General features: G+C 41.6%; 1 protein-coding gene across 1 annotated transcript; it reads right to left on the bottom strand.

The window, feature by feature from the left end:
• Nucleotides 1–500: 500 nt before the first annotated feature.
• Nucleotides 501–13,075, bottom strand: LOC140381223 (voltage-gated potassium channel regulatory subunit KCNG4-like). Its single transcript, XM_072465259.1, has 4 exons — nucleotides 12,655–13,075; nucleotides 11,108–11,350; nucleotides 8,759–8,909; nucleotides 501–1,390 (listed from the first exon to the last, which is right to left on the bottom strand). The coding sequence occupies exons 1-4, from the start codon at nucleotides 13,017–13,019 to the stop codon at nucleotides 539–541; spliced, it is 1,611 nt and encodes a 536-aa protein (XP_072321360.1). The 5' UTR covers nucleotides 13,020–13,075; the 3' UTR covers nucleotides 501–538.
• Nucleotides 13,076–17,214: the final 4,139 nt, after the last annotated feature.

Below are 17,214 nucleotides of genomic sequence, written 5' to 3'. Positions count from 1 at the left end.
ACGCAACAGCTCTGCTGCTACACATGCGTTTGTTTATTAGCGCAATGAATCGAATCGCATCTCATCTCTCGTCTCCACCGATTTCCGTCTCTTCTGAGCTCAAACACAGTCTTTCATTGTCGTCATGTTGTACTGTACACTGAAGGAACTCTCTAAACACACACCGGCATATCAACCACGCATGCGTAGCCAGGGAAACGTGCTGCTATCCTGGGAATGAGGCTGCAGGTGTGCAGTAGGACGCAGGGAATGAGTGACATGTGAAAGAACTACTCGGCTGTCCACGCCACAGATTGCATGGTAAAAATCCTCTATTATTCCTTTAAAGTCGTCTTCATTCAGGACTTTACATTCTGATGATGGGGCATTTAAAGGGTCAATAGTTTAGAACGATGTGGCCGATTTGGAGCTTGTTGGTTTGATCCTCGCCCCCCACAAGAAACGTGTGCCTTTGTCCTCGGGCAAATCCCTTCCTCCATGTTTCTTGTATCGTGTAAAAAAGTTTGTTACAGGGCAAAAAAATTGTGTCTTGAAGAGTTTAAAAGGCCGTAGAAGGAAGTGCCGTGTTCTGTTTCATTGCCTGCTGGTCTCCCCTGGTCACGGTCAGGAGCTTGTCTTGGTCGGAGTTCTGTCCTCCGTCCTGGACCTTCTCCGCCTCCGCCGCCGCCGCCCCCTCCTCCTCCTCCTCCTCCTTACACAGCCGGTCATAATCCGCCTTCAGCTCTTGGTACGACCGGGAGAACGTGTGGAAGATGGACGTCGCCGGGAACGCCATGATCAGGATCCCGCTCAGGATGCTCGTCAGCGCCACTACCTGCCCCGGGATGCTCCGTGGCACCATGTCGCCGTAGCCCACTGTCGTCATGGAGATGATGGCCCACCAGTATGACGCCGGGATGCTGCTGAAGGAGTGGTGGTGTGGCGAGGCCGTGAAGGGGGACAGCTCGCTCTCCGCCAGGTGCACGAGCGGCGAGAACAGCATGACGGCGACGCACACGAAGAGCAGCAGCAGGCCGAACTCGCGCGTGCTCCGCTGCATGGTGAGCCCGAGCGTCTGCAGCCCCAGGGAGTGCCTCGCCAGCCGCATCACGTACAGGATGCGGAGCGCGCGCAGCAGACGCAGGACCAGACTGAGTTTGTCCAGGTAGCCCCGCCCCGCTGTCGCAGTCACGCCCAGGTGCAGCTCCTCGGCGGAGGGTTCGCGCAGGTCGACGGCCAACGATACGTAGAAGGGCAGGATGGCCACGGCGTCGATGATGTTCAGAGGCCCGCGGAGGAACTCCAGCTTGCTCTTGGCGTTGATGAGGCGCAGCAGGAACTCGAAGGTGAACCAGGCGACGCAGATGGACTCCACCACGAACATGCTCTGGCACTTGTAAGAGCACTCCCCCTGGAGGAAGACAAAGGGAGAGGGTGAGGCGGCACCATGTGAGGGAGAAAGCACTCCCCCTGGAGGAAGACAAGGGAGAGGGTGAGGCGGCACCATGTGAGGGAGAAAGCACTCGCCCTGGAGGAAGACAAGGGAGAGGGTGAGGCGGCACCATGTGAGGGAGAAAGCACTCGCCCTGGAGGAAGACAAAGAGAGAGGGTGAGGCGTCACCATGATTCATAAGTGGGAAAAAAACACTCCCCCTGGGGGAAGACAGAGGTGAGAGGAGGAGGCTGCACCATGAGTGTGAGAAAACACTCCCCCCTGGAAGAAGATAGACGTAGAGGGTGAGGCGGCACCATGTGTGGGACAAAACATTTGCAATTAGATATTTTTTACTATTATTTCATGTTGCATCTTATCGCTGAAACAAGTTACATTTTGTGATTTTTGTTGTTGTTCACTGGCAATGCAAATAAACCTTTTTCTGATTCTGATGTATGTTTTGATTAAGGCTGCAACTAACTTTGCTAATCAACTTTTTGTTAGTATCATTTGGTTGAATAAAAACAGATCTATTGTGATCTTATCTTATTTTTAGAACTTCTGTTTTCTTCGACTGGTCAGTTTCATGTCTGTAACAAGAAGAAGTTCCACCTGGGGATGAATAAAAGTAATTCTGATTCTTATTAGTCCAGCAATTATTCTTTCACTTAATCTATTAGATGTTCAGAACGTAAAAGTCTTGTGATGAAAATATGTTTTGTTAATTCTGACGCAGATGAAGCTGAAGCTTCATGTATTTTAATCAAATACACTCCATTTACAAATTTTGTGAGGTGGTGGTCATTTTCACGTAATTGTGGCTCAATTTGAGTCATAAACTTCTTTTCTCAGCTCCTGGCGTGTTGTGGAATCTACTGCATCTATCGACCAGTTAACGATCAGCCGATTATTACATTTGTTGAAAAGTATTTAAAGAATTGATTTGTTGTGATTCATTATTAGTTGAGGTTATGCAGAAACCACAACATTCTAATTGCGCGTATCATATTTTCTCCTGTAAAATATCAAAACACAAATAAAATGTCAAAGGAACTGTTGTGGCCAAAGTGTAAAACCACAGTCAATAAAGACCTATCAATGAAATGTAATTACTGTAATGAGTTTGTAGCAGTCTTAGGATGGGACCGAGACCTGTGATCAGGGGTTTGTCTGTTGGTATAGCTACACCTCTTGAGTATTTGTCCAGTAAAACATCTAGATTTGTCAAAATTGCAAAGAGTCTATTACAATATCTTATTAACAAATAATGTAAAATACAATGTTAAATGTGTTTAAAGCAGGCTCTGATGTCACTCACGTGTGTCTGAGCGGTTTTAATTTAGGCCGTGGCTGGAGAGCCACGCGGCATTTCCCTTATAGCCCGTTATAGCCTCATGGCTAACCCTAACCCTAACCCTAACCTTAACCCTAACCTTAACCTTAACCTTAACCTTAACCTTTACCCTAACCTTAACCTTAACCTTAACCTTTACCTTAACCCTAACCTTAACCCTAACCTTAACCTTAACCCTAACCTTAACCCTAACCTTAACCCTAACCTTAACCTTAACCTTTACCCTAACCTTAACCTTAACCCTAACCTTAACCTTAACCCTAACCCTGACCTTAACCTTAACCTTAACCTTTACCCTAACCTTAACCCTAACCTTACCCTAACCTTAACCTTAACCTTAACCCTAACCTTAACCTTAACCTTTACCTTTACCCTAACCTTAACCCTAACCTTAACCTTAACCTTTACCCTAACCTTAACCCTAACCTTAACCTTAACCTTAACCTTAACCTTAACCTTAACCTTAACCTTAACCTTAACCCTAACCTTAACCCTAACCTTAACCTTAACCTTAACCTTAACCTTTACCCTAACCTTAACCCTAACCTTAACCTTAACCTTAACCTTAACCTTTACCCTAACCTTAACCCTAACCTTAACCTTAACCTTTACCCTAACCTTAACCCTAACCCTAACCCTAACCCTAACCCTAACCTTAACCTTAACCCAACCTTAACCCGGCGCGGTCTAAAACGGTGCTAAAACGCGGTCAAATAGCGGCGCAGTTTCAGGAGCCGCGGCGCGCGGCCGGCACAAAAATAACATGGCTTTTTCGGCCCGCGCGCCATGGCTCTGCAGACACTCCCTTTGATTTAACAAAACCGCCTGGATTATTCCATATTCTGAGATTAATCCCACTTTCTCATTAAATCACATTGTGTTCACTTTTGTCTGCAGTCTGGCAGTTAGAATGTGTTTGTTAGAAATGTTCCCCTGACCGTTAGACTTCTTAAAATAAGAGAAAAATATAGAAGTATTTGCTGAGCCTGTCACAGAGAGTGTGCTGTGGACGTGACCTGCAGTGACCTCTCAGTGTGAGCTCGGACCAAACATTGTGCCATTTCCATCAGCAGCAGACAGTGAGGCGTGGACTCAGGAGGACACTGGGAAATGTCACGTCTGAAGGAAAAGATTCCACTGGTCGTGAGTAAACAGAGAAGAGGCTATTCTGCTCAATGTTTACTCCAGAACCAGCTTCAGGACGTTCAAACGAGTCCTCCATCTTCTTCTCCATCTGATGAGAACTAACGCTTATTTTAGAACGGACTATTATCTCTATTGTACACTGAGACTATTTGAATACATTTTTAATCAAATAAAGGCTGGAATGTACCAAAAAATAGAACAGGTTCATTATTTTTTGACATTTTGATGGTAGAGTCTGTTTAGTCCAGATAGCGATTACGGCTATTAAAATGACCATGATTAGTTTTTATAGTCACATTCCCCATTTTCTATGGACGGGGGAACTACGGTACAGGAACAAAAGCTTTTTAAAAGCTCTCTATATTCCCCGGGGCGCTATGCCCCCCACCGAAGAATTGGGAAACAGTGGTACCAGGAACGATACCGGTACGTGCACATTTGCAGAAGTCCTGCTTTTCCCCCACGACTAACGCATAACAGTAAAACTCATGTAGCCTGAGAGAGAAGATGGATACAACTTACATGTCAAAAGCAAAAATAAAACAGACGTAAAAATAAGCAAAGTCCAAACATGAGACAATTAAAAAAGAATGTGAAGAATGTAATTGATGGAAACTGGAATGTGACAAATCAACCTGCTGCAATTTACTTCATGTGTTATATTGTGAATATCACTAATATAATCTGTATTTCATAATTTTTATTATAACTCGGTGAAGGTAGAGACTGTCTCGTCCTACAGATCCAACTAAGCTCCTGAGATGTTCTGTCAGATGGACAAAAAGTGTCCTGCTGAACAATAAGAGCACTTTAGAGCAGGAAAAAGTAGCTGGTTTTACTTCTTACTCCCTGTTCTATTAACTTTTTCCTTTTTCTCTAAATCACATAGCAAAACATATCCCAAAAGGCTCGTCTTAGCTCTAACTCTGGCCGCCGCCGGTCGTCTTTGGCAGGCTGCGAATTGGCCTTGATGAGAGCTATTGACGGAAAACACAGGCGAGGGAACCCCATCCTTCATTTCCGCCTCAGAAACCCGATCCGTTTCACACAGCGGGCGAAACACAACACATCGATCCTGCTTTAGGCTCGCTTCACTTAAGGGAAACCCGATCTCTGCGACAAACAAGCCCGAGACGATGAAGGCCACTTAGGTTTGGATGGACAGAGGCTGAAAACGGGATCGGACGCATCTTTCCAAAAGCGTTATTGACTCATGCATGATTTAGGGAGGAACATGTTGTGATGGGTTTGCAATGGATGTTTTAAAAATGTGTTCAGAGTTTTAAACAACTCCAGAAGATTTAACATTTGTTGAGAAATAATCTGAACTCATGAACTAATACAAGAATCCCATGCATTTTGCTATTAAAATAAACATAACAGAACAGAACGTGATCAGAGAGAAATAGAAAGCTGTAAATCATAAACAGTAGCTATCCAACACAAAGCAAAAGAAAATAATTCAAACCAACTCATCAAAGCTCTTCAAATGTTTCTCCTTTACAATGTGGTAAAAAACCTTGATACCTTTTTTTTCTTCTCCAGAATAGTTGATTGGCCTCTATGAAGTACCACCTTAATATCGAAGAGATTTGCCATGTAAATGGGTAGCTATTGTTTGGTCAAATATATTAGAACATCATCTGCTTAAGAGGCAATTTTGTGTTACGTCACATCAATTGTAACTCTGTGATTATTATTTGATTGTCTAATAAACTGGGCCAATGGTTCCAAATACAAAGCAAACAGGAGGGGAGACCAGACACAGCCCTGCCGGTCAGTGGACCGGTTCAGATTGACCATTGAAATGAAGATAAGTTTGTTATCTTAAGTTCGGGAGCAGGACCACGCCCTTTCCTGCGGCTACACTATTGAAGCATCCAGATCACATACACCTGTGTTCATGACGTCGTGCCCCTCCCACCCTCTTTTTAATTGTTCTAATTATTCAAATGTATCTCCTAGATGGGGGTATTGAGACCCAGGAGCATACAGCCTAAGTGGCCAGTTAAAAGTTTCCAATCGAAAAGGAGTAGATGTGTTAAAATTGTATGCCCCTCTGAGGTGAACCCATCACTCCCGGGAGATTTATTGTTCTTTAATCTTTTGATTGCGCCGTGTATTTCCAAAACGGTTTCAAAGAATATATCCAAAACTACACTTAATTTTGTTCTTTTGACATAACATGCAATTTGAGGGTGTCCAGAAAGGAATTTATATCACCTTTTTTATCGTCTGGAATTTTTGAAAAACGTTTTTTATAAAAGGATTCAAATGCTGAGTGAATTTGATCTTGTTTAATTAAGATAACATCATTTTGCCTGTCCTGTATTCTAAACATTGTTCTTTCCGCTTGTTGTTTTCTAAGTTTCCACGATAGTACATTTTGATCCACTGTCATAATATCTTTGTTTGGTGCAGAGCTATTATCTATTTCCTGTGAAGTCAGATCATTCATTTCATGTAGCATTTCAGGACATCCCTTTTTGGCATGGCTATCCTTCAACAATTTAATTTTTTCTTGCAGATCTTTTAGCTTTTTCTCCCTTGTTTCTTTTTTCCAGAGCCTATGGCAATAATTTGTCCTCTCAAGACTGCTTTGGAAGCATCCCAAAAGATGGGCAAAAAATCTCCCCAGTATAATTTTCTTCCAGATAAGTCTTAATGATGTTGGACATTTTTTCCTTAAACATAGGGTCATTAAGCAGGCTGGCATTGAACCTCCACAGTGTGTTTTTACCTCTTTCCTCCAAATCTACAGAAATGTAGCATGATCACTTTGGTGACTTTCAAAAGAGTGAAAACCTTTCCATTAATATTACCCTTAACCAGTTCATATCTGCCCTCTTTATCCTTGAAGCACAAGTTACTCAGTGGCTTTTCAGAGTATTTGTTGTATTTGGAGAGCAACGTGCAACAAATTCTAAAATAACTCTTTAAACCTTTAAACCTCTCTTTCATTTTTGTCTCTGCTACATTAGTTTGCCCTTCCTTGAGTAATTTTCCTCAACCTTAAAATCCTGCACAGGCCTGAATAAACAGAAATAAATCACATTACTCACGTCAGATGGAACTGTTTACATGACATTTCAATAATCTGAGAACTCCAGAAGTTAGATCATGATCAGATTTTTGGAAACAACTGATTATGGTCGACTGCACTTTGCATTCACTGTAAAGAACAACATAAATCCAGGCCACATTATTATTTTTGTGTTTTTCTTCTGTCTCGTCCGCGTTCACCTTCAGATCTTGGTTGTCCTGACGCGACACTGTGTTGAGAGGTCATGTGATGTGGAGGTCGTGTTTTATGTTTGCAGAGCACTCAGAGGCTCCTTTGATCAGCCACAGTCACTGCAGCTCTGGACTCAACATGAAGTACTCCACTCATTACTTAAACTCATATTACTTTAATCGAGTACACCTTGTGGGTGTAAGAGTAGATTTTTAAACTTGTATTTAAGTTAGTAAGTAAAATTTTAGCAATGTAATTGTAGTTATACATTTAAAAGCACTTATTAGGTTTTGGATATTTATTTATTGACCTTTATATAACCAGGAAAGTCCCTCTGAGCTGTAGCATCTCTTTTCAAGGAGTCCTGGCCCGGAAGGGAGAAGCCTATTGTACATGTTGGGAGTGGTCAGACACAGAGGGAACATGCAAACTCCACACAGAAAGGCCCAACCCCGCCTGGGGAAGTGCCATTATAAAGACACCAAGAACCGTCCCAATGGATTTCAGAACTATGTATTTGGGCCACAGGACTCCTGCCGTGGACTCAACCAGTAGTTTTCTCTGGAGCATCCTCCTGGCAGCAGGGAAAAAAAGCTCTCAAAAAACAGGATGACACAAAATGAACCGACGATCTAAGACTGGACTGACATTATAATGGACAGTCCTAAAATAGAAAAAAATACATTTGAACTTAACTTGAAAATTGATCAATTTGACAGACTTTGGACTAAATGGGACGATTTCTCTGAGTTTTGTGTGCCATGATTGTGTCTTCTTTTGCTTTATTATTTGCTGGATGTCTGGATGTACTGCTTTTGATTTTATGTCTGTTTCCTCTCCATGCTTGTTTTTTCTTTTATTATGTTTGTTTATGTGTTGTTAAAAAAGAAAAAAACTTAAATATTTATATTTTTTAAAAGACACAAAGAATAGAATGCAACTAAAATTACATTTAAAAACTTAAAAAGTAACTTATATAATAACCTTTGGATTACAATTTACTTTATTCTGCCCCGTCCACTTTTGCCTCTTTTTGATACAAATCTTTTCTATTGTGTTGTACGTTTACTAATTGGTGCAGAAGGGGAACTCTGGCAGAGTTATAATCCAGCTCTCAACAATGTGCTGCATGTCTTTCCCCAGTCTCATCCCCTTTTCATGCTCTGTCCTCTCTAATAAAGCCTTAGGCCCAGAAAACTCTTTAAAAAATGGGAAAAAAGGGGAAACGTCCTGTGTTCATTTGCACCAACAAAAAACAAAGCACCTTTTTGTCTGAGCAGAACTTACAGTATTCACTAACACAAGAAACTTCCAGAACAAGATGAAGAGGCTCAGAGCAAAAAATGACAGTCTCGCTCCAGTCACTTCAGCAGAAGTTTTCCCTGAGTCACACTAAAACTAATAAATCTGCCTGATGTGAAGTGTGAAGAACTCGCCTCATTTGTAAAGTTACTGTCACTGTCTGTATTTAGCAAAATCCCCAGAGATAGAATTATGGAGAAATGGTTACAACAAAAGAGCATGATTAAAGGCCAATAACAACACACATTATTTAAAGTCTAGGATTGTCTTTTACTTTGTGCAGTCTCATAGAGGTTTGTCATCTCACCTTCTTCTCCTCGTCCCTCAGGTCGGGCATGGTGCTGATGCAGAGGCTCACCACGGTCACCAGGACCATGATGACCGACAAACAGGCGAAGATCTTCCCTGGAACGCCTGACTGAGGGTTCTCCATGATCTCACGCACCATCCACACCACCCTGTGGCCAGGAAAGTACAGCGTTACACAGGTTTCATCCACGAAGAATCAAACAAATCAAACAAATCAAGCTTCGCCGTGGTTCACATGACGTTAATTCATTATATTAAAATGTATTTGAGTTGGTTTGACGCTGAATGTTTTACTGGTTTCAAAAAAATTCTACAAGATAATTTGGCCCGAAATCAGAAAATTAGTTTTGAACACCATTTTAATATTTGGAATTTTATGAAAGTATTTTATTGTGTATTTTACTGAGCTAAAGTTTTCTTGTTTGTTTTTGCTTTAAAATTAAAATAATTAAAAGTATTTATACAAGTGAGAATTAAAAAGTCACTCATCTATCCATCCATCCATTTTCTACCGCTTGTTCCCTTTCGGGGTCGCGGGTGTCTGGAGCCTATCCCAGTGACTTTGGGCCTTAGGCGGGGTACACTCTGGACAGTGGCCAACTTGTCGCAGGGCCGACACAGAGACATAGACATTACAGACAGTTCATTCTCACATTCATTCACTAGGGCCAATTTAGAGTCACCAATTTTACCTAACACATGCATGTCTTTGGACGGTGGGAGGAGCCGGAGAACCCGGAGAGAACCCACGGTAACACGGGGAGAACATGCAGACTCCTCCCAGAGAGATCATGTGTTGGGAATTGAACCCATGATCTCCTTCTTGGGAGGCAAGAGCCACCGTGCACCCACTCATCTGTAGTGTTCTAAAATTGACTTTTTGAGATATTTTCTGATGATGATGATAATTAAAATTGACATTAAACTAATGGAAAATACGCAATAAATAAAATATATAAGGAGGTTTCCTGTTGCTTTCACCACAGAACTGTCCCACTTTACCTGAATTCAGCCTTAAAAACATTACAAATAAAATCAGGTGTATACTTTCTCTACAGATTCATTTTGACAGTATAATTGTTGAAAAGAATCGTGATTTAAGTTATGAAATAGAGTATTGCGTTTTGTTTGTCTTTTAAAAAACAAATAAAAAATGGTTTCAATAGATTAATTTCCATCTATATATAACGCTTTTATACACATATATAACAACAAAAAATAGTCAATTACTTCCTGAAAAGTAAGCTCCAACATACCTTTGGCTGTGACCCTCTCCATTAAAACGACCCAAGCTGATTATTGACAATTAGAAATAGCTTTTAAATACTCGATTAAAACTGTATTAGTTACACTGCCTTAATTCAAAGTGTAAAACAAAGCAAAACTGGAGACAAAAATGCAACAATAATCACAACATTCACAGGCCCGTTTCCGCACATTTCAGATGTAAAAATACCATTTGAAACTGGCCCCTCCCACATAATCTCATTTTTGTTGTCAGGGTTACCTGTGATAGCCCTGGCCCCTCCCACAGACTCTCGTCTTTGTTGTTGTCAGGGTTACCTGTGATAGCCCTGGCCCCTCCCACAGACTCTCGTCTTTGTTGTTGTCAGGGTTACCTGTGATAGCCCTGGCCCCTCCCACAGACTCTCGTCTTTGTTGTTGTCAGGGTTACCTGTGATAGCCCTGGCCCCTCCCACAGACTCTCGTCTTTGTTGTTGTCAGGGTTACCTGTGATAGCCCTGGCCCCTCCCACAGACTCTCGTCTTTGTTGTTGTCAGGGTTACCTGTGATAGCCCTGGCCCCTCCCACAGACTCTCGTCTTTGTTGTTGTCAGGGTTACCTGTGATAGCCCTGGCCCCTCCCACAGACTCTCGTCTTTGTTGTTGTCAGGGTTACCTGTGATAGCCCTGGCCCCTCCCACAGACTCTCGTCTTTGTTGTTGTCAGGGTTACCTGTGATAGCCCTGGCCCCTCCCACAGACTCTCGTCTTTGTTGTTGTCAGGGTTACCTGTGATAGCCCTGGCCCCTCCCACAGACTCTCGTCTTTGTTGTTGTCAGGGTTACCTGTGATAGCCCTGGCCCCTCCCACAGACTCTCGTCTTTGTTGTTGTCAGGGTTACCTGTGATAGCCCTGGCCCCTCCCACAGACTCTCGTCTTTGTTGTTGTCAGGGTTACCTGTGATAGCCCTGGCCCCTCCCACAGACTCTCGTCTTTGTTGTTGTCAGGGTTACCTGTGATAGCCCTGGCCCCTCCCACAGACTCTCGTCTTTGTTGTTGTCAGGGTTACCTGTGATAGCCCTGGCCCCTCCCACAGACTCTCGTCTTTGTTGTTGTCAGGGTTACCTGTGATAGCCCTGGTCGTTCTCCAGGCTCTTGCGCTGCAGCAGGAGCCGTTTCTGTCTCCACTCCTCGTCTTTGCGCTCTCGTTCCATCTTCTCGTCCACTCGCGTGATCATCTTCCGCCGGCAGCAGCGCTCCATGTGAGCCGGGTCCACGCCCCAGTAGTCCAGCTCGTCATGGAGGGACACAGCACACAGCTCACGCAGGAGGCGGAGTTTACCCGCCGCCAGGAAGTTCAGAATCACCCTTAGAAAGGAAACATTCACATTTAAACTCAACTTGAAATGACTTGCCTTCAGAAGCAACATTTTGTGACAGTTGCCTCAGTTACAGCTACACTATTTGGGGGAAACATTTTCTGGAAGTCTTGGGATTAGATTTAAGCATGTCCAGAAGAACTGATGAAAAGACTGAAACTAATAACAGAATCCTGAACGTGTTTGCACAGCTCTGAATTACAGAGTTGTCAGTTTCTACACTGAATAAAACAGGATATTTGGTTTGTGGGGGAAAGTACGGTACTTCAAAAACTGTAGCAGGTCACTTTTGACAAAGAGCTCTCAATCTCAATGGGGATTCACCTGTTAAATGAAAGAGGAGACTTGTGCAGCACATCTAATCAATCAGAGCCAAAAACGAAGATTAAAAAGTAAAACTACTTTTGAAGGATTTTACCTGTAATAAAGAGAAAGTGGCCCTGTGGTGGCAGTGGAGACGATTCTAATATTGATCATTATGTCATTTCCAAAAGAGAAAAGGAAATTTTAACTTGATAATTGTTTATAGACCCCTTTGTTCCACCATATTTGTCTAACTAGCTTCATTTGGCGTTAGTGCTCTATCTACTGGCAGCAGAGAGAATTACCAGGAGAAAAACAAAAGCTAGCCTGCCCTGACATGCTACTGTAAACACACAGTTAAATCTGATTTGAGTCAGAATGAGGCATTACAATAAATGAATGAAGCTAAAGACAACACCAGGTACAGTATGCTAATGATGCAGGGCAATGTTAAAATATGATTAAAAGCTAAACGTTTGGTAACATGACGGCAGTACATTTTTAGGACACACATTTCTCTCTTTTAACCCATTGCTCCCTCATCACAAACACAGCTGGAGTACATTTAGCTCCATTCGTATTAGTTTGATGAATCCTGGTTAGAAAGTCCTCTCCCTCCGAGCCTCAAAAACACTCATCATCTCTAGACTCGTACAACTGCGTTCTGTGACTCGGAAGTGAGAGGCCAACTTGAAATGTGTGGAAATGTTTAACTGTGTGTAATTCCCTCTGCAGCCAGTAGATGGCCTCAAAACTCAGTATGTCCTGGGGGAAACAGCAGAGATCCAAATGCAATATTGTTTGCTATAAACTATGTATTTTTTTTTGTTCTAATACATGAGATGCCAAACTAAAGGTCCTCAAGAGCAAGTTTAAAGGCTGAAAACAATACAAATAATGTATAAAATGTGTTCTTTAATAGAGAAATGTGTCACCCACAAGCAACAGAGGCTTTAGTTTAACCACAAAGAACCAGCAGACCCAGTTTACCTGAAGGCCGTCGGATTTCGATCAAAGAAATACTCCTTCCTGGTCTCGTCGTAGTCATCGCACAGCCTGGATATCTCCTCGGGCGTGGTGCAGAAGCGCAGTCTGCCCAGCCGGCTCTGGGGGAAGCGTTCCAGCGTGGACCAGGGGAAGGCGTAGCGGTTCCCCCCCACGTTGATGAGCGCCTGCGCGGTGTGGTCCACTCGAGCCGCGGCTTTAGGGTCCCGTAGGCGGCGTGCCCTCTGGTAGTACGCGCCCTTGATGGTCTCGGTCTCTGGGATCTCGGTGAAGAAGCGGTCCAAGCTGCTGTCGTCGCTGCTGACCGAGTACGCGCTGAAGTCATGGTTGGCGTTGCTGATGATCGGCATCGTGGGTCGTAGAGAAAGGCGAGGAGCGCAGAGAGTTTACTGAAACAGAGGGATGTTCAGATAGAAGTCGTCACAGCGCGAGGGGATTTTGCAGCAAGGAGCAAGAATGCAACAGAATCAATGGTGGGCAATATGTCGAAAGTTAGATAATATTGTGAATGTTGATTTTGAGAAAATTTGAATATTTAGTTTATTGTTTTTTAGTGAAAAAAGCTACAAAGATACAATACAAAAAATAAACATGAAAAAGTAAAGTAAACTGATTTACAGACATTTCACATTTATTAAATGTCAAATAATATGAATCAGCAGAACAAATAAAAAAAGTAACTGTATTTCTATTAAAGGGATGAGTGGAGGGACCAGGTGGGATGAACAACTAAAAATGTCCTTTTCAATAGAATCCTTCAAAACGAGGTATAAAACATATACACATACTATTTATACTGTTGACTTATACTGATCATTAAAATGATGTTATTGTTATCTTGATAAAATAGTGAAAGGCTCATTCACTCATGTCAATGTAATAACAAAGGACAAAGTCATCAAGAAGTCCAGTTCCGTCCTGGGCTGTGCTCTGGACTTGGTGCAGGAGGTGGGGGACAGAAGGGTCCTGGCTAAACTCACATCTATGCTGGACCATGAGTCTCACCCCCTGCAGGACACTCTGTCCGCTCTGGAGAGCAGCTTCAGTGAGAGACTGAGCCACTCTCGCTGTGTGAAGGAAAGGTTTCGCAGGTCTTTCCTTCTGCTGCTGTCAGACTCTACAACAAACACTGCTAGCCCTGAACATGTGCAATACTGATGTAACCATGTGCAATACCATCATATTCATGTGCAATACTGAATCAACCATGTGCAATACCTGTAAATAAGAGTGTTCTATTTTGTTTTGTTTTTATTCGGTTTACTTACCTGTTAATAGTATTACCTAGTCTTGTGCTAGCTATTTTTACTTTATTTATTTTATTTTTATTTTATTCTATTATCATTATTTTATTATTATTATCTGATTTTTATCTTTATTTTGTATTTTTATTATCGATTCTATTTTATTTTATTTCCCCCCTCCATTCCCTATTAAGATAGGAGAGGAGTTTTGTTAATAAGAGTTTTTTGTTTTGTTCATAAGAGTTCTTCTATTAAGAGTGTGTTTTGAAACTTCTATAATCTGTCCTTTCCTCCTGTTCTACTGCGTTGTAAGAACGAAATTTCCCGTTGTGTGGATATTAAAGGATTATCTTATCTTATCTTATCTTATAAACGACAATCAACATTCCAAAGCAGATCGTGATCTCAATGGATTCAAAGATTAATAAATAAATGATGAATAAATAAAAGTATGAGTAATTTGACTGCATTTAATATTGGAGTCATAAGTGGCCCGTTTATCTGCAGAAATGTCAAACACAAACTGCAAATAACATCCACAAACGCTCTATCGCAGCGCTGCCCTCACTCGACAAAAATCCAAGATGATTTTTTTGACATTTTAATTAAATAAGCTGTCTTTGTTGTAGATGTAAAGTCGTAAAAATGTAGTTTGTCGCGTCTGTAAAGTCCAGTTTATCAGCGTATGACTCATTATTGTTTATCGTCTGGTTGTTGCAGCCTTAATCTGGACCAGTTTGAAAACTTTGAGGGTCACGAGCAGCTGACGGACCCTTCAGTGTCTGCACTCAGGCTGGAGAGCACAGAAACAGAAATAACCAGGATGTTTTTGCCCCGATGAGCAGGGTCCATTACAAGTCAACATCCCCATGACTTATTCAGCCCCTACAGTCTGATAACCTCTGCACCTCCACAACATGCACGAACACAAGGCTTTTACGCCCAAACGTGATGAATCATTTAGACAATAGGTACCAGCATGCTTCACTTTAGACTATAGAGCTTTCCCAGCATGCACCAGCAAATCACAAACGAGCTTTTCAATCAAATCAACTACAAACTGATGTGATTTTCAGGTGTTTAATTGGTCAGAGTATAGCATTTTTTTCACTTTTTTATCCAGATCACATCATATATTTGTCACTATCAGTTAATGTTACATGTCCAGGGTTTTATAATAAAGTTTATCCCTCACAAACATCTCCAGAGACACTTTTAGATGATAGAAAGTGACTCAGACGGCCAGATTTTGAAGCTTTAGGGTTCAATCAACTCAATCTAAACCCCTGAAAAACACGCAGGGTCGATGATGTTAAATCTGATTCGTTTTTAACACGTTTTGTTATTCACGGCTTCATATAAAGATAAAGATAAACTCCAAAAGCTACATTTCCGCGTCTCGTTGCATTCATTACCACTTCCTGCTGTGATGGCGTCCTCTACAGGTTTAGTCACGTGGTGCAGGAGCTCGAGAGGAAGTCAAGAGTCCTTTGTATGAAGCGACAGATAAAGTGCTCCGAGCTCTGACCAGTGTCGTACGAACCCAGTGTTAGAGGAGAATGTGGTCTAGATGTTCCCTTACACTCCAAAAAACAACTTGGACTAAACATTGGCACAACAAAATCAGTTTGTTGCCCGTTGTGTTGAGCAGTTTACAGCTCACTTGGTTAAGAAAGTCAATTTTACCATTTTTCCAATAAACGTTTGAGATATTTGGTCTTCAGAGTCCCATCAGATCTAAACCTGGTCTAAAACAGGAATATTGTAGGTCTAAACCAGGTCTAAAATAAGAGTACACCATTATACAAGTTTGATCTAACCCAAAGAGGGATTAAATATGGATTAAATTGACTAAATACAGCAAATATTTGAGCTGCAAATTAATCTAGAATCAGTTTTGTTTTTTTTATTTACAATCTGTTTCTGTAATAGTATAAACCGCTAAGTTATGAAAACATTTAGCCAAATTTTAAGTGTTTAAACGTGTTTTTTGGATTGAAAACAAGCGTGTTAGCTCAGTCACTTGAGAGTAACTGTAAAGCTCAAATAAGACACTAAGATATAATATATATGGCATTAATATAAGCCAAGATTACCAAAAGTATCGAAAAGCAGATACTAATCGATACTATCCAAACTAGATACTCATTTGAACAAGTATCAATACTAAAAGAACTGTTTTAAAATGGTCAGAACTAGTATATGCCCACAGTGTTTAGTAAAAAAGTACTATTATGTTTACCTCTTTTTACTGCAATTTTTAAGACGTCTTCACCATTATAAGCTAAATAACAAAACATTCCTGGTAGATTTGTGGTGCTGAAGTTCAGTCAAGCCGCTGCTGAACACTCTTTACTGATGATTCACTGTTTTGTTCACCACTGGAGCACTCTGCTTTGTATATCTTTGATGAAACATGTTTGGGCCCCCGCGGTCTAAAACATCGACCCAAATTATCACTGTGGTATAGAAATGTGTATACTGCAAATAGAGTATTTCCTTTGTATAAAATCCAGTTTGAAATGCAAGTATAAAGACAGTAATCTATGCATTCAAACTCGACAAATGATAAGAGAGAACCTGATTAATACAAACCTGATTAGCCTGGATGAGATGGACTGTACACGCGCTGATGGAGCAGTTTGTTGGCACGGATTGACCGCCACATCTCTGTCCGTCAGTAGTGCTATTTTTAAAGGTGCACTGTTATGCAAACACTGGCTGCACTTTTAAGATGATTTAAAGGACTGATCAGAGGGACTAAGATCAGAAGGAAATTGAATAACTTGCATCAGACTTTGCTGTTTGTGTGAAGCCGTCAGTGTTTCGTGAGACGCGTTTGGGATCGTTTCTCTCCCGACTCCTCTCTCTCGCCAAATGAATACTAATCGTAACACACACAACCCTGATACAGTGTTTGAGACGATAGTTAAATAATTCCCCAGATAAAACCCTCCAAAATCAATGCAGAAATACATTAGAAGCTTAGTAAATGTGGCGCTTGATTTAGTTTAGTTGCAGAAATCCACTTCTCGTCAATCTCTGAAGCTGAAGAAAAGTTTTTTTTTGCCCTCGATCGTTCTTATTTCCACATTCTCTGAAACACCGACAAAGTTTGTTAATTGCGGCCAACACGGTAAGTTCAATGTGACAAAAAAATGTATTCCTCCAAAGTCAGAGCTTTTACTGACCTGAAACTTGAAACAACTGGATCTCGATTTGATTAAAATCAGATTGATTGCGTTGCCTGAATTGGTGAGTATGGATTTTTTTTGACAGCCCCAATTCTTAAAAACAGCTT

Source organism: Eucyclogobius newberryi, unplaced genomic scaffold, assembly GCF_026437365.1.
Source record: "Eucyclogobius newberryi isolate DKJ021-1_F unplaced genomic scaffold, fEucNew1.0.hap1 SCAF_5, whole genome shotgun sequence".
Taxonomy (NCBI): domain Eukaryota; kingdom Metazoa; phylum Chordata; class Actinopteri; order Gobiiformes; family Gobiidae; genus Eucyclogobius; species Eucyclogobius newberryi.
This window is presented reverse-complemented; position numbering and strand designations above follow the sequence as displayed.